This window comes from Vigna umbellata, chromosome 6 (genome assembly GCF_029865625.1).
Source record: "Vigna umbellata cultivar VRB3 chromosome 6, Vumbellata_1.0, whole genome shotgun sequence".
Classification (NCBI taxonomy): domain Eukaryota; kingdom Viridiplantae; phylum Streptophyta; class Magnoliopsida; order Fabales; family Fabaceae; genus Vigna; species Vigna umbellata.
Window position 1 is genome coordinate 6,626,776 of NC_142170.1, and position 18,698 is coordinate 6,645,473.

General features: G+C 32.2%; 3 protein-coding genes and 1 non-coding gene across 4 annotated transcripts in view; 1 reads left to right on the forward strand and 3 right to left on the reverse strand.

The window, feature by feature from the left end:
* Positions 1-18,698, reverse strand: part of LOC124843584 (putative terpene synthase 2) — a 72,017-nt gene that overhangs the window by 31,499 nt on the left and 21,820 nt on the right. The gene's annotated exons all lie outside the window — the stretch shown is intronic.
* LOC148196679 (uncharacterized) lies at positions 1,535-4,281 on the reverse strand. Its single transcript, XM_088092835.1, has 6 exons — positions 4,258-4,281; positions 4,003-4,062; positions 2,189-2,404; positions 2,049-2,090; positions 1,848-1,958; positions 1,535-1,772 (listed from the first exon to the last, which is right to left on the reverse strand). Exons 1-6 carry the CDS (start codon positions 4,279-4,281, stop codon positions 1,719-1,721), a joined length of 507 nt encoding a protein of 168 aa, XP_087948961.1. The 3' UTR covers positions 1,535-1,718.
* LOC148196680 (uncharacterized) lies at positions 6,359-9,106 on the forward strand. The gene has a single exon (XM_088092837.1). It carries the CDS (start codon positions 6,359-6,361, stop codon positions 9,104-9,106), a length of 2,748 nt encoding a protein of 915 aa, XP_087948963.1.
* LOC148196681 (small nucleolar RNA R71) lies at positions 6,893-6,999 on the reverse strand. The gene has a single exon (XR_015780529.1). It is a non-coding gene; the product is annotated as a small nucleolar RNA R71 (small nucleolar RNA).

Sequence of the window (18,698 nt, forward strand, 5' to 3'; positions counted from 1 at the left end):
TCGTGCAAGAGCTTCCATCATGCAGTAACCTGCTACTAGCATTTGGTTTCCAGGTTGCATTACATCTTCAAGACTTACTTTAGCCTCATTCTTTACCATGTAAATTCCAAAGATCTTTGTGCAACAGAAAAAATGCTGGCAGTTATTATAATGTTTTCAGTTTTTAAATGCAGCAATTTTGTTTGGCAATTGAAGTTAAAATTCATACAGTTCCAATAGAAACTCCGCAGTCAATCTTTGAAGATCCATTCAAAGGATCAAACACAACAATGTATCTACAAAATTAAAAGGAACTTTGATCAGATAATGTATTTTATCTTATCAAACTTGTAAACAATTGGTGGAAATCAAATAATGAGGAAGAAGAAGGGGGCAACCTGGATTTCAGATGAAGGTTTGGTTTTGAGCATTAAGCAATCAACCATGGCTTCCATCGGCGGGAACAATGTCCCACTACTGTTCCAATTTCTAAATCGCAATTAACACCCAAAGGTTGTGAACAGCACTGTGAGAAACACAACAAACATTTCGACGATGCTACCGGTGACTACGACGATTATAATGGAGTTAGTGGTGGTCCATTGCTTGAGGATGTCAGTAAGGAAATTCTAGAGCTAGGGTTTCCAGATGATGGTTATAACCACTTGAATCACTTGAGGGAAATCAAGAATACTGGTGCTGCTGCTGCTTTCTTTCACAACCACAAGTTCAAGATTTAACACCTCACTCATGATGTTAAGGCATATGATGCTTCAACATTGCAAATTTCTGAGTCCCATGGAGAGCCCGAGAAGAATTCTTTGTAACGCCAAGTTTGTAATACTACTGCATTTGGTGAAGTGGCCCTACAAACATGAAAGGCACAATGTTTTCAGCAAATTGGATAACCCAATTGAAAAACAGATGAAGATTTATTAAGGTTTTGGGGAAATAGAAATCACAATAGCAGAACTAGAACACCTCGAAGCGAGTAGGGTAGAATACTTTGCGATTAAGATTAAGAGTGGAACTTGAAGCTTCCTTCTCCACCAAATTGGGACGCAAAGAGAACTTATTTAGATGTTAAAGAGAAGTCATGCACTACAAAAATATGTATTTTTACCGGGGTTTTTTTAAGTATTACCGGCGGTTTTAACCCCCGCAAATCATGTTTCCCGCGGTTGGAAAAACCGGCGGGAAAACGTCCGTCGCCAAGCAAGTACCGGCAGTTCTGGAAAAAACCGCCAGTATTAGCGGGGGTTTTCAGAAACCGTCGGAATTTCCAGGGGTTTTGGAGAAACCGCCGGAATTTCCAGGGGTTTTGTAGAAACCGCCGGAATTAGTGGGGGATTATGAAAACCGCCGGGAATAGCGGGGTCTACCCAAAAACCGCCGGAACTAGCTGGGGTTATCTCAAAACCGCCGCTAATGTTGATGGTTTAGTTTACCGGGGTTTTAAAACCGCCGGGAATTTGTATAGTTCAAATTTTTTTATTGTAGTAAATTAGATTATAATAAAAATGGTTTTATTGACAGAACAAACAATAAATTAATATGAACTAAAATTTAATAATATTGTATAAAATAAACTACATTGTTCAACCTAATATCATTCATACAACTAATTGTTCATACATAAAAATTAAAAAGAAAGATTTTCATTACATATGTTCAATATAGATGTTCAATATAAATGTTCAATACTAAAAGTATGACTCATAAAAGTATTCAATAACTATCTAATTTTCTTCTTCATTACATCCATTGTTTGGCCCACTCCCTTGATCAGATACCTATAATATAACATAATAGTTAGTCAATAATATATTTAATAAAAAAATCATACAAATAAATTTAACAATTATTACCGATGATCTTTGAAATACTGCAAACTGTGAAGGCAATGGACCTTGATGATTTTGCAACAAAAGTGTCATGATTGCCTTCATTTCATTGACTTGTGATGTCAATGAAGATACCTATAACAGAAAAATTTATTTAAAAAGTTAGAAATATGACACCTAACATGTTAATCTTAAAAGGAACAAACCAAGTAAGTATTCATTAACCTGAGATTCTAATTTAACATTAGAAGAAGTCAATGAAGATACCTATAACAGAAAAATTTATTTAAAAAGTGAGAAATATGATACCTAACATGTTAATTTTAAAAGGAACAAACCAAATAAATATTTAAATATTCATTAACCTGAGATTGTAATTCAACATTAGAAGGAGTAGATGAAGATGATCCAATATGAGAACGAGCATGGACTCCAAAGACTTTAGATGGGCAAGGACCCAAACCTAGACCGCGAACACGTCCACAATGCTCTTGGCTTCCTAAAACATGAGCCAATGAATCTAAACTTGATATTTCTTTTGATTGAGACGATGTTGTAGATTCATATGTTTGAATTTTTTCCTACATACAACGTAATCAATGATGCCAACATTAAAAACATTGCATTTGTATAAAGAGACAAACTATTGAGTTGGCAACAATATACTTATATTTAAACTTAAGATGTCTGCAAAAACAATAGCAAGAATTGCCAATCAATAATTATATCACTAAAGAAATTATGACAATCCAAAGAAAGAATCTATTTTAGTATTTCCATGTTTATTGATTGTATTTTTTTCGCCTTCTGTATTGAACCCATCAGTAGCTAAACCAAGTCTCACGTTTCGAGGGTCTAAGGCAAATTGAGGATGCATCAAGTCAAATTTCTTCCATGCTTCAGAATCTCTTGGATGTCTTAACATGCCTTCATCCGTACTTTCTGATGCATGCCATCTCATATGCTCAGCTATTTTAGATGACAAAAACATCCTCTGTAATCGAGGCTTCAAAGGAAAATACCTTAACACCTTTGCAGGAATCTTCTTTCGCTTATTAACAACAACATCGTCACCAATTGTATTTCTCTTTTTTGGCTTCCATCTTGATGTCTTACATTTCTTACAAGAATCTTTATCTTTGTCTTCTCCAACATACAACATACAATCATTCGGGCAAGCATCAATTTTGGTGTAATGAAGACCAAGCTTGCTAATCACTTTTTTGGCTTCATAGAATGAATTTGGAATTTTAGCATGTTCAAATGCATCTGCTAGCAATTCCAGTATCATGGACATAGCTTTGTCACTTATTCTGCATAGACATTTGATGTGATACAACTTCACCAAGAAAGAAAGTTTTGAATATTTCTCACATCCTTCATATAAGCTTTGTTGTCCATCTTGCATTAATTCAAAAAAATTTGTTCCATCATGACTTCTAGTATGGCTTGACTCTGCACCCATATCGTCATCATCCACCATGTCGTTGGTAGAGCAATGATGTGCAAATACATCATTAATCATTTCACACATATTATCATTAATTTCAACTCTTCCACCATCTTCTTCGACCATTACTTGAGGAGCTTCGTCATTTACTCTTCTCTCCCCGTGTAGAAGCCACATTGTATAACCTTTTGGAAAGGGTTTAATAATTAAGTGCTCATATACTTCTTCACGACTTTGCCATTTCTTAAAATTGCATTTCTGACATGGACATACTATCTTTCCCCTAACACCACTATTAGTGAATGCGAAGTCCAAGAAGGTATTCAATCCTCTCATATATTGATTTGTATTTCGAGGCATGTCTATCCATGATCTATCCATTACAACGATCTCTGTTCATGCCAAGAGGATTGGAAGGTTAGAATAAGTGACGATATTCAACGAAATACACTACATGAGATGAATTTACTAAACTTTGAGAACTAATCCAAGGAAAATCATTTACAATCGACTTTCCTTTTATGGGGAAAGTCAACTCACAATCCCTTAGATCAAGGGATTTATTTCAGGAGCTAATTTCATAATTAGCTACTTTATTAGGATTGATTCTGTTTTACTCTTTATCTACATAAATCATATTATAAACTCTTGACAAACTACCAACTTGTCATTCCAATTTCTTAACAACATTTGAAGAAGTAACTTCAGATTTTAAGGAAAGAATATTACCACTTGAGAATTTTTTAGCAGAACAGTCTCCAAATCTTGTAACACAGCTAATAGGACTCCCTGGTACACAAGAAGTGAATAAAAAAATGTTATATGACAGGGACAGTCATTTTGACATTATATGTAAACAACCTAAATGTAATTTACAATTTATGGATTTGGTTTTAGATAACAGTGAGGAGACCCTAAAGTTGTGTATTGAATCAAATGCATAATTGCCTGCATAATAAAATTGGTGTGTCTATGATGAAGTACCAATGAAGTACAAACTGATGCCATTTTAATAATTTTTTCTAATTAGAGAGGAGAACAAATTCTAATTATTGAGACGCATGTTGGATAACTGTCAAGTACTTTCACTCGGAAACTATGTCAGCATGCTTCTCATGGTCATGGCTCACTTAAAACCTAAATTTCTAAATAACTTCCAAAGCAAATATTCCTAAGTAACACTACATAACTGATAGTAATATTAACTTCCAAACAACACACAGTTTCTAATAGTACACGCACAAATAAAATAAATCCAGAGCAGAAGCTCAAATCAAATAAGAAACAAAATTTTACAGAAAATTTTACTTTCAAACTCTAATCCACATACCAATTAATATACTTTGTACATGTTTGTAGAAACAGCCCTAATATGCAGGATGTTTACCAAACCTAAATTGTTCACTTTAATGAAAATAACAAAACTATATCCAGTTGTCTAATTAATCGGCTTTTTATTTTGCCCGACAAATTTAATAAAAATTATCTTAAACTTTGGTTTTGTGAACTTAACATTAAAGTCACCAAGTGTCCATTGGATCCACCTTAATTCAAAGCTAGTTCAAGATAGCCCAACCACAAGCAGAGTCTAGAATCCGAGGTTTATAAAAAAGTCTTATTGAAACATTAATATGACAATTTAAAACATTGTATCTCAAGATTCTGAATCATAATATAACATATATGAAACAAAGTTAAAACAAACTTTAAAAAATAATATAATTTACGAAAATCTGCAAAAAAAGTAAATTAAGACATTGTGATATACGATTGATGTGTGAGTAAATGTAATTGCATTCATGTCTTAGTTTAGGTCATTTGCATGCATAATTGCATTCATTGAAGGATTTAGTCATGGCTTATCTTTGTTTCGGATCATACATTGGCATTTTGTGTTTTTATTGTAGATTGATGATTCTAAGTGCCAAAATCACAATTTGGGAAGAATTGATGTACAAGATACCAAGATGAATCCAGAAAGTTCAACAACTGTGCTGTGAAAGTTTCCACAACCTGTGGAGTAATCTGTGGATTCACGTAAGAAAACATAATTAAAGCAGAGAAGAACACAGGCAGAGTGGGGAATTTTCCATGGGCTGTGAAAGTTTCCAGGAGCAGTTATTGAGCAGTTAGTGATCTCTTTTATGACTGATTTAAAGAGATTAAATTAAAGGAAAACCACTCTCCTAAAAAGGAGGAAATTGTGGAAATGATGGGAGAGAGGGAAAACACGTGGGAGGGGGAGACAAAAAGGATTCACGTACAACAAAGCTTTCTTCTGGATCTTCGTCTTCTTCTGTAGCTTTTTGGAGACTTTTGCTTTTAGGATTTCTCTTACATTATGCAGAACTAATTTTCCATTTTGTTAGTGGATTGATGTAGTGCTTTGGATTATATTTTCTGAACCTTTTTCAATTGATGTTAAGTTCATTATAATTATCCCAGTGTTCTATTTATGTTTTAATGTCTATTCTATGAGCAGTTTCACAGTTGGGAGATTGGGAATTGCTTGCGTTTATAAATAGAACAGATTAGATGTTGTCACAATTGGGAAATTGGGCAGGACTAGTTAGTTTGAATTGAGATATGATTGTTCTTCATGATCTTGTTGAATTTGTAATTGGCCTAAGGGATTGGGGATTCAAATTCAAGGGATACGTTTGCCTACTAAGGGATTAGGGGTAAACAAGCTCTAAATAAACTCAAGTGGATAATTATAATTTACACATCGATTGAAAAGGGGAGGAAATTATATGAAAAGGTATGAAATCAATTCTCTAACATTGTTTATACTATTTGAATTTCCATCACTTGTTTATGTTCATCATTTTACTTGACAATCTTTGTTGCTTAAAATTAAGTAAATTAGTAAACTAGTACTCAACTCATTCAATCCCAGAGGACGATATTTTGTTACTACAATTACGATTGGTACACTTGCCAAACGTACATCAAGTTTCTGGCGCCGTTGCCGGGGATTGATTTTAGTTGATATTAGTGATCTAATTAGCTTAAGATTTGAGTTTTTATTTGTTTTTAGTAACGTATAATTTTTGTGCAGTGTTTTTGTGTCTTTAAGTTGTTTATGCGAGGTACTGTTGCTCCGGAAGATCTACTTTTTGATTCAGAAATTGAACGCACAGCACGAAGCAACAGAAGTAGTGCAAGAAGAAGAAAGCGAGAAAGAAGAAAGGAACAGAGACGAATTGAGCAAGAAGAGGAGACATCAACAATGGCAGAAGAAAAAAATCCGAGAAAGACTATACGTGATTATTCTATGCCAGATCCTAATGGTTATCAAGGAAGCATTGTGAGACCTCCTATTCAAGCCAATAATTTTGAAATCAAGCCTGCCTTGTTACAAGTCATTCAACAGAATCAATTTGGAGGTGCAGTTTCAGAAGATCCTAATTCTCACCTGGAGAATTTTCTGGCAATCTGTGATACTTTGAAGTATAATGGAGTTTCAGATGATGCAATTCGTTTGAGGCTTTTTCCGTTTTCACTACGGGATAAAGCTAAAAGCTGGCTTCAATCACTACCTCAAGGAAGTATTTCTACATGGGAGGATATGGCTACAAAATTTGTAATCAAATACTTCCCTCCTTCCAAATCAGCGAAAATGAGGAATGAGATCACCTCCTTCGTGCAGCAAGACAATGAATCCTTATATGAGGCATGGGAAAGATATAAGGAACTAATGAGGAAGTGTCCACATCATGCTTTACCTGAATGGTTGCAAGTGCAGACTTTCTATAATGGTCTTTCACCCACTTATAAGACAATGTTGGATGCAGCAAGTGGAGGATCATTCATTTTGAAAACACCAGAGGAAGCTTTGGAGACTTTAGAATTAATGGCAAACAACACAGTGAATATGCAGTTTGACCGTCAAAATAGAAAAGCTGGTGTGTTGGAGGTTAATACATTGGATGCTATCTTAGCCCAAAACAAGTTGTTAACACAGCAGATTACAGATTTGACTCAGAAGATGGGAAATATGCAAGCGAATAATGTGAATACTAGATCTCCAGGGTGTGATTTTTGTGGAGGAATGCATCAAAATGGTGAATGTCAGGCCACTCACCAAGAGGTACAAGTAAATGCAGTGGGACAACAACAAAATCAATTTTCTACCAACTTTAATGCAAATTGGAGGCCCCAACAACCTAGACCTTGGAGTAATCCAATCCAATCTAACCTGCCAAGGCCTCCATATCAATATCAAGCTCAACCCAGCAATCAAGGGAACAAGATGTCTACGTTGGAAAATGCATTAGAGAAGTTAACAATGCAAACTTCTACCTTTGTGGACCAGACTTCAAATTTCATGAATGAGACAAGGACTAATTTCAAGAACCAGGAAGCTTCAATCAGAAATTTGGAGAACCAGATTGGACAACTTTCAAGACAACTCTCAGAGAGATCTCCTGGCACATTCCCTAGTGACACAATACCAAACCCAAGGGAACAATGCAAGGCAATTCAATTGAGGAGTGGAAGAGTGTTAGAGAATGAAAAAAGGAGTGAGATGGAGAGAGAGAAAAAGAAAAGAGTTGATGAAATAGTAGAAGAGAGTGCTGAAAAAGAAATTGAGAGAAAATGTGAGGAGAAGGAAGAGGGAGAAAAAAATCAAGAGAGTGAGAAAAAGATGCGTGAGTATGTCCCTACAATTCCATTCCCTCAAAGGTTGAAGAAGCAAGAACAAGCCAAACAATTTGCAAGATTTCTTGATGTTTTTAAGAAGCTCCACATTAATATTCCATTTGCCGAAGCATTAGAGCAAATGCCAAGTTATGCTAAATTCATGAAAGACTTGCTGTTAAAGAAAAGGAAGCTTCAAGAAGATGAAACAATTATGCTCACAGAGGAGTGCAGTGCAATAATTCAACAAAAATTGCCTCCAAAGTTGAAAGACCCAGGAAGCTTTGTCATTCCATGTGAGATTGGAAACATAACTGTGGGTAAAGCATTATGTGACCTTGGAGCAAGTATCAATTTGATGCCTTTGTCCATTTTTAAAAGGCTGGGTATTGGTGAAGTAAAGCCCACTATGATAACTTTACAATTGGCAGACCGATCAATGACTTATCCTTATGGAATTGTGGAAGATGTTCTAGTGAAGGTGGATAAATTCTATTTCCCAGCTGATTTTGTGGTTCTTGACATGGAAGAAGATGCTAAAGTCCCAATTATATTGGGAAGACCATTCTTAGCAACAGGAAGAGCATTGATAGATGTAGAACAAGGGCAATTGATGTTAAGAGTGGCAGATGAAAAAGTCACATTTTCTATGACTGAAGCAGTGAAGCACAAACTTGACAGAGAGGACTGTTTCAAAGCTGAAATACTTGAGTCTCTTGTGTTGAAGGAGATAAATTTCCATGTAAAGCAGAATCCATTAGAGAGAACTCTACTGTCAGGAATGGAAGCAAAGGAGTTGAAAAGAGAAATTAATGAAGAGGTGGTGAAGTGTGCTCATCAATTGGAAGTGCTGGAGCCAATATTCAATTCCACTAGAGGAATAGAAGATTTACACAAGAGTGAAGATGGAGGACCAGTGTCTCATTCATGGCATCACAGTGTGCCGATGAAACTGAATTTCCTTGATTTATTCTTCAAAAAAAAAAAAAAAAAAAGAAAAAAAAAAAAAAAAAAAAAAGCGGTTGACACTAATGCTCATATCCAGCAGTCCCTTACTGAACTCGAAGCACAACAACTCCTACATTATCAGGAGTTCATCCAATTTAGGGACAATCAAATTCTTCATCAGCCGAAGGAGGAACAACTCTTACAAGAAGTTCTCACCAAGCTCAACTCTAGTCATCATTAATCTTGTGAGTTCTAACCCCCTGTATTTTTTTTTTACTTTCCATACATTGGGGACCATGTAAATATTTTGTATGCATGACATCTTACATTGTATCTTACATTGTTCGCATTTGCATGTTGCATCTAATGTTTCACTGCAAATGTATCATCTTAGCTCTGAGTTCTATGTTCTAAACAATGATATTTTCTAAGCACATTGTGAATAGATTTCTGATTGCTTGTTGGGAAACTTCACACACTACACAGTGTGATTTGACACTAAGATACTAATGGAAGATAATATTTGGGGAAAAGATAGAAAATATTTTCTGTTAGGTTTCTATGGTGACACTCACTGCACTTGGTTACTGGAGAATTGTCTGTCAAAGTTTATATATATATAACAAAAACAAAAAAAACAAAACAAAAACAAAAACAAAAACAAAACAATAAATTGAGGGAATAAATTGACACCCCTTTGAGACTATATGTTACTGGGGAAGAGACACTCCTTTGAGACTGAGTGTGGCAAGTGGAAGATCTATGCTTAGTTGACAGGTAAGTGTTTTCTAAGTGAGGAACTTAATAGAAAATCTTTTTCAGGACACTTCAATGTCAAATATTATCTGCCTTAATGTCTTGTGTGATACCTCAATTCAGTAATTGCACTTAAGGTCCCAATAAGTTAGTCATTATGCTTGAAATTTTGTGAAGTATGGGCTGGAGGAATATCATTGTTTGAACTGAACTTGAAAAGAGATGGTATGTTTCCATTTAGGTTTTATATCATTCTGTGTGCATAATCATTCTGTGTTAGTTGAATTTTCTTTGCTTGAGGACAAGCAAACGTTTAAGCATGGGGTATTTTGATGTGTGAGTAAATGTAATTGCATTCATGTCTTAGTTTAGGTCATTTGCATGCATAATTGCATTCATTGAAGGATTTAGTCATGGCTTATCTTTGTTTCGGATCATACATTGGCATTTTGTGTTTTTATTGTAGATTGATGATTCTAAGTGCCAAAATCACAATTTGGGAAGAATTGATGTACAAGATACCAAGATGAATCCAGAAAGTTCAACAACTGTGCTGTGAAAGTTTCCACAACCTGTGGAGTAATCTGTGGATTCACGTAAGAAAACATAATTAAAGCAGAGAAGAACACAGGCAGAGTGGGGAATTTTCCATGGGCTGTGAAAGTTTTCAGGAGCAGTTATTGAGCAGTTAGTGATCTCTTTTATGACTGATTTAAAGAGATTAAATTAAAGGAAAACCACTCTCCTAAAAAGGAGGAAATTGTGGAAATGATGGGAGAGAGGGAAAACACGTGGGAGGGGGAGACAAAAAGGATTCACGTACAACAAAGCTTTCTTCTGGATCTTCGTCTTCTTCTGTAGCTTTTTGGAGACTTTTGCTTTTAGGATTTCTCTTACATTATGCAGAACTAATTTTCCATTTTGTTAGTGGATTGATGTAGTGCTTTGGATTATATTTTCTGAACCTTTTTCAATTGATGTTAAGTTCATTATAATTATCCCAGTGTTCTATTTATGTTTTAATGTCTATTCTATGAGCAGTTTCACAGTTGGGAGATTGGGAATTGCTTGCGTTTATAAATAGAACAGATTAGATGTTGTCACAATTGGGAAATTGGGCAGGACTAGTTAGTTTGAATTGAGATATGATTGTTCTTCATGATCTTGTTGAATTTGTAATTGGCCTAAGGGATTGGGGATTCAAATTCAAGGGATACGTTTGCCTACTAAGGGATTAGGGGTAAACAAGCTCTAAATAAACTCAAGTGGATAATTATAATTTACACATCGATTGAAAAGGGGAGGAAATTATATGAAAAGGTATGAAATCAATTCTCTAACATTGTTTATACTATTTGAATTTCCATCACTTGTTTATGTTCATCATTTTACTTGACAATCTTTGTTGCTTAAAATTAAGTAAATTAGTAAACTAGTACTCAACTCATTCAATCCCAGAGGACGATATTTTGTTACTACAATTACGATTGGTACACTTGCCAAACGTACATCAACGATGAGCAAAGAAATTTAACTTGCCTCCTCTTCTTGCAGAACCAGATTAAGAGGTGCCAGAGTTTCCACAGTTTCTTCGTTTCAGTCTCAACCAAGCTCGTGGTAAGGGTTTCAGGTGCTTTATCTTATCCCTATCACCCATTAACCAAGTTCTTAGAAAATCTGTACAGAGGCAAAAGTAGAGAGCTTGCCGGTTTACCTTGATGCTCGGTGCGGGAGCGAACACACGCCAGAGCCCCTCGATTGGAGGCACCTGGACCTTCGACGAACAACACCTTGACGGTCGGCCTCGCTCAGCCCACAAACGCACCAGATTTTCGTTCCTAAGCAACGGAAGACCAAGCCGAAGAGTTCCACGAATAAGAACTAGTGCTCGCGGGGAAGGGAGGAACAATTAGGTCTGAAGAATATGGTGCAAGGAAGGGAGAGAACAAATTAGGTTTGAAGAATTGGTGCGAGGAATGGAGAGAACTTACGAGAAAATCAGAACAGAGATGAAGGCGTAGGAGGGAGGCAGGGAACTTAGGGCTTGAGAAAATGAGAAACATGAAAAATGAAGGCACAAAGAGGGGAGGGAGCTAAAATTCAGGGAGAATATTTGCCAAAAAATTTATGTAAAAAGAAAAAAACATTAGGGGCGGTTTAGTCATAACCGCCGGAAATTTTTCCGGGTTTTCTAAACCGCCGGAAAATAACCCCTCCTAACATATAATATTGATGGAGGCGTGAAGTGAAGTAGAGGCACTAGAAAAAATGAAAATGAGGAGAAGATGAAAATAAGAATTGAAGACCCGAACTCAAAGACGAGACAAAGGAAAATTTTTCAACTCCTGCTGCGGTTTTCTAAAAACCGCTGGAAAATGAGAAAACCAATTACTCTTAACTGCGGTTTCTACATTTAACGCCGGAACTTTTAGGAAAAATAAAATATAGTTGTGGTTTTATTTAAAACTGCCAAAAATTTTCCTGAGATTTTTAAAACTTCCAGAAGAAATCTTTATTATAATTTATTATTTTTGTAGTGTTCTTACTCGTTTGAATACTTATAAAGACTTATATATATATATATTTATTGTTTCAGTATGATTGTTTAAGATCGAGATACTAACCTTGTTAATGTATGTCTGGGACAATTGTTTTTCCTCCAATGATATTATTTGCTCATCTTCCTGCAACTTGTTCACACTCCTTCCACCCATGTAATGTGTCCTCTTCAATGGAAGTGGGGATACTTGCGAAGATACTCCGATGCTAAAGTCATATATGAGTAATGGAACTTTAGTTCTCTAATAAGTGATTTTCTCACAATGTGATCTCTTTAGTCTTAGAACAAAACGTACCTCTTTTCCTTAGGTTCTCGTGTAACTTAAAAAGTAAAATAAACTGATTACCTTAAAATCCGGTTAGTTGATAAATCCGGTTACTTGCCCATAATCCATGTTAGTCTTGAGATTCGGTTAGTTGGCCCCGTAATCTGCGTTATTACGGTTAGATATTTTTTACTAGAGGGTTACTCCCTACTCCACCCCATATTGCTCCCTGGCTCATCACATTTTTTTTAAATACCAAAATTATCCTTTATATTTTAAAATATTCTACACTCCCACCTCTTTTCTTCAACGGATGTGGCACATCCGTTAAGTTTTTTTTTAGTTTTTAGTTTTTTAATTTATTGTATTTTAAATTAATATATAATATTATTTAATTTTTTTAAAATTATTACTTAATTATATATAAATTAAATTTTATTTAATAAAATAATTATTATTAATTTCATTTCTGTATTATTATTTAAATAATAATTAAAATATTTTTTATAAATCTATTAAAACGGAAATGGCCACATCCGTTGAAGTTTTTCTTTTAGTTTTTAGTTTTTAATCTTTTATATTTTAAATTAATACATAAATATTATTTATTTATTTTTTAATTATTACTTAATTATTTATAAATTAATTTTACTTTATTTAATAAAATAATAATTATTAGTTTAATTTATGTATTATTATTTAAATAATAATTAAAATATTTTTTGAAAATCTATTAAATGGATGTGCCACATCCGTTAACGGATAGTTTTTTTTTAAATAAAAACAATAAACTAAAATATTAAATATGTAAACGGATGTCAACATCCGTTGAACGTGAAACAGATGTTGAGATTCGTTTTATAGTAAGGGTAAATTAGGTATTGGGATGGTGCAGGGAACAGTTGGTGGTGGTGGAGGGAGAAACTCTCTTTTGACTATTTCTTCTTTAACTGGACTATCTGGACTATTGGTCCAACCAATTTTTTAAGTGTTGGACTAATTGGCCCAATCTCATTTAATATCTCTTGATTTTTGACTTGCTAGCGAAGGTTTGACAATAGCTTTCAACCATAGGATAGTTAACGAACGTTTGAGTCGTCTCTATAATGGATAGAGCGATGGATCGATTGGTTATGATTGACAACTATTCAGTTTAGATCTCATAATATATAATATATATATATATATATAATATATATATATATATATATATATATATATATATATATTATTTTGTTTCGTAATCTTTTAAGTTATTTAATAAATTATAATAAGGTTAAAATTTGAAAATTAAATTTAAGCACATGAAATTTCAAACTTCAAAATACTACTAGTCTATAACTATATTTACTTTCTTGACTATCAAAATCAGATTTTATTGTTTTAACTCACTCTTAATTATATAAAGAAATAGATTTTTTTTTCAAATGCTTATATAAGTTATAGAACAATGTTAACAATTCTAGTATACACTGCTTCAATCGAAAGAAGTTTTTCAAAGCTAAAGAAAATAAAAATTTATGGGTTAAATATGTTTTTAGTCCCTAAACTATTGGCCGTTTTTGGTTTTCGTCCCTCTTCCAAAGTAAGGTACAATTTGGTCCTCATTCTTTAGAAAAACGTTCGTTTTAGTCCTCAAAATTTTGTTTCTAGTCCTCGTTTTAGTCCTCAAAACGTTCGTTTTTTCGACTAAAACGAACGTTTTTAAAGATTGAGGACTAAATTGTACCTTACTTTAGAAGAGGGACGAAAACCAGAAACGGTCAATAGTTTAGGGACTAAAAACATATTTAACCCAAAATTTATCTAAAATCAACATTGTCAATAAAGATTGAATGGATTCACTTTATTTTGAAAAAGAATTATTAAATAAAATTAATTATGACAATTTAATAGATAATTTTTTTAAATTATTACTTAATTATTTATAAATTAATTTTATTTTATTTAATAAAATAATTATTATTAATTTAATTTATGTATTATTATTTAAATAATAATTAAAATATTTTTTGAAAATCTATTAAACTGATGTGTCACATCCGTTAACGGATAATTTCTTTTTAAAATAAAAACAATAAACTAAAATATAAAATATGTAAACGGATGTCGACATCCGTTTTATAACAAGGGCAAATTAGGTATGGAATGGTGCAGGAAACAGTTTGTGGTAATGGAGGAGCAACTTTCTTTTGACTATTTTTTTATTAACTAGACTATCTGGACTATTGGTCCAATTATTTAAGTGTTGGACTAATTCGCCCAATCTCATTTAATGTCGCTTGACTTTTGACGAGCGCTTTGACTTATTAGCGGAGGTTTGACAATCATTTTTGACTATAAAATAGCTAATGAACATTTAATATAATTAGTAGATGACGAGTTGTCTCTATAATGGATAGAACGATCGGTTGATCGATTATGTTGACAACTGCTCAATTTAGATATCATACTATACATATATACATATATATATATATACATATATATACATATACATATATATACATATATATACATATATATACATATATATACATATACATATATATACATATACATATATATACATATATATACATATACATATATATACATATACATATATATACATATATATACATATACATATATATATACATATATATATACATATATATATATATATATATATATATATATATATATATATATATATATATATATATATATACATATATATTATATATATATATATATATATATGTATATATATATATATATATTATATATACATATATTATTTTGTTTCGTAATCTTTTAAGTTATTTAATAAATTATAATAAGGTTAAAATTTTAAAATTAAATTTAAGCGCATGAAATTTCAAACTTCAAAATACTACTAGTCTATAATTGTATTTACTTTCTTGACTGTCAGAATTAGATTTAATTGTTTTAACTCATTCTTAATTATATAAAGAAATAGATTTTTTTTTCAAATGCTTATATAAGTTATAGAATAATGTTAACAATTCTAGTATACACTGCTTCAATCGAAAGAAGTTTTTCAAAGCTAAAGAAAATAAAAATTTATCTAAAATCAACATTGTCAATAAAGATTGAATGGATTCACTTTATTTTGAAAAAGAATTATTAAATAAAATTAATTATGACAATTTAATAGATAATTTTATATCACAAAAAACTTGAAAACAAGTTAAAGAAAATTGTGATACACATTAACATAAAGTGTTTTATTAATGGAAAAAATACCTCACTTTTAGGTTGTTTTAGACCTTTCAAACCCTTGAGTCGTCGTGGTAAGAAGACACCCAAGTGTATGACCTAATAATATATGAAGCTCCTCATTTCAAAATTTTGAGATTCCCAATATCAGTAATTCAAACTTTTAAATTATCCAAACAAGAACATTGAATATACTTAAAAAATTATAAAAGAATCCATATACTATGGCACTTTATGGTCAAATGTTAAGGAACGACAAAGTCATATAGAACAGTGATGACAATCATAAGTGTGACATAAACCTTAAATTTTACTGCTCCATGTAATATCTGGTTTTCACATCATGATATTTCTACTACCACTACTATTACACAATATTTCTTATTTATGTTTTCAACAACAGTAAGCTGAAACTGATATCAAATTTAAGTCCTTTCGCTCTATCAACATGACTCTATCATTACTTTTCCACATACTATAATGCATTTCACAAGGATTCCTCTAACAGAATTCACATAATAGCTCAAAGGACACTAAATGAACCCAACCACTTTTAACTTGGACGTCTATCATGTTTCCTAAATAATGAACAACGTGATAAGATTTTCTAATTCTTCTTGATAAAAGAAAATGAAATCTTATTTCAAGATAAAGTTTTGATAATGATGCCAAAGTTGAAAATGGAAGGTTAATTGAAGACAATAAAGGCTTGAAAACTTATAAAATTTTGTACAAAGTTTTTTTATTTTTTGGTTAAGTCTTTAGTTTAGAATTATGTATAGGAGAACTAAGCATCAGAGCATTGAAAAATTCTTGCGAAAGTTTTTTATTTTTTACAAATACCAGTAAAATAATTGATTGTAACTTAAAAGGACATGTTTTTATTATGCCCAGTATAATCAATTATCTCAAATAAATTTTGTTTTCTAAATACTACTTAATAATATATTATAACTTATATAATAATCAATTATTTTCACTATTTTTAAAACTGGTGTTTCATATTCTTGACATAATTTCGAAAAGGAACTTTAGAAATGAAGTGGTAGACTTTCATTCAAAATACACATAAGAAGTTGAAAGTGAAAAACTCTTTCTTGTTAACCTTTGAGAAAAATTGAGTTATCGTTAGTGGTTTAAATTTTATCAAGTCTGACTCTTGAGGTGTTTGTCACTAGTAAAACGATATGGATGTTAACTTGTATATTTAACATCGGTTTCGTTGCAACCGAAGCATAAAATGGCACGGTAGTATTTTTACAATTATTGCAAACATATATATCTTTGTTCATAAATAACCGAAGCCTAGAGGACTCTATGACCTCGGTTGTTTAGAGAACCAAGGCCATAAAGTGTTTTTACTTCAATTATACTGCGAACCATGACATAAAATAACTGAAAATATTTTTTTGATGAAGCTTTAAGTAGCAGTTCCTAATAGAACTAAGGATATAGAGTCTTTATTGTCTCGGTTAATAAAATAATTGAGGTAATAACATGTTTATAGAGTTAAATTTCGCGAACAGAACCTCTTTCACATTTCAGATAGAAGCCATTTCTTTGTGTGCTGCTCTCTCATCTTCCATTTTCGCGACCATCAACTTCAACATTTCATCATTTTTTCTTTCATTTTACGTTGATTAAGTGCTTAGGTATGATTTTCTTTTGTTTTCACCGATTGATTTTGTGCACATGTGCTCTTTGGATAGGTGTACACTTCGTGATGTTCATTTCGTTACGTTTTAGCACCAAAGTCACCTTCAAGGTTAGTTTCGTTTTAGGTTTTTCATGTTTTCATTTGGTTGTTTATTCTTCATACATCATACACATCAAAACATAGGTATAAATAAAACTGAGAGTGCTCAAACAAACTTCAAATGACCAAAAAATTTGATGGAATGACAAGAAAAATCGTAAAAACCCCTCACAAAAATGTTTAGTTCAAAATTCAAAGTCTAATAAATTTCCAAAAAATAGAAAACAACATTTTCTTAAAAATCTAGAAGGATTAGCTAGCTATGCGAGCTACCACAGTATCAAAAAAAAAATTTCTACCTAAATCCATATATAATAAGGTAAAAATTGTTAACGAGAGTAAAAGGTAGGGTCATTTTAAGATTTACAATCCAAATAATTTTTAAAGTTCAGATTCACTCAAAATAAGGGATCCTGGTATTTTTATCGTGAAATAGAAGTTTTAAAAGAGTGGTCAAAAACAATTTCGTTCAAAAATAATAGCTATAGCTATCAAAACCAAAAATCGCATTAGATAATTATATGTAGGGCTATATTTCTAGGTTGTGGATAATTTTTTTTATGTGCAGGTTTGTTTCTTTGTTTATGGGTTTATGTAATATGAAATGTTTATGGAAATGACCATTTTTAAAAAAAAAACATATTTTAGACAATAGTTCTAGTAAAAACCTAAGAGAAAAAGGGTCTACTATTTCGGTTCTACATCGAACCGAGGTCATAGACACTTTAATTAATTAATTAATTTTAAAGGACTATGGTTTGGATTCAAACCAAAACCAAGGCAATAAAACCATATTTTTTTTTATTGCTTTGGATTTTTTGAACTGAGGCAAAATTGTAACCTTTTTTCTTCGATTTTTGAGTCGAGGCCAAAAAGTTTTACTTTTTACCTCATCTGAATATACATCGATTGTACAACCATTGTCGTATCCCTTCATTGCACTAGTGTGGATCTGCTAAGGTTTGTAAGCATGTTAATTTTTTTTGTGATTCAAGAATGGTATCATTTGCATGATTCAAAGAAGATGTTCATTTCTTGTAACCTTAAGACAAATATTTTCTTCATCTCTTATGGTTCTTCAAGAGCGGTGTGTTCTTTCTATATCTTAAACTATTCATTGCATGTTTCACTCACTAGTGATTGTAATTTTCATATTGATATAGTGTTTAGTTAATCACTCTAACAATTGGATGTAAGATCTTTCTGAATCAATATAAAAACTATTGTTTAAATATCTCTTATCCATACCCTCTTTATTTTACTATTTTGAT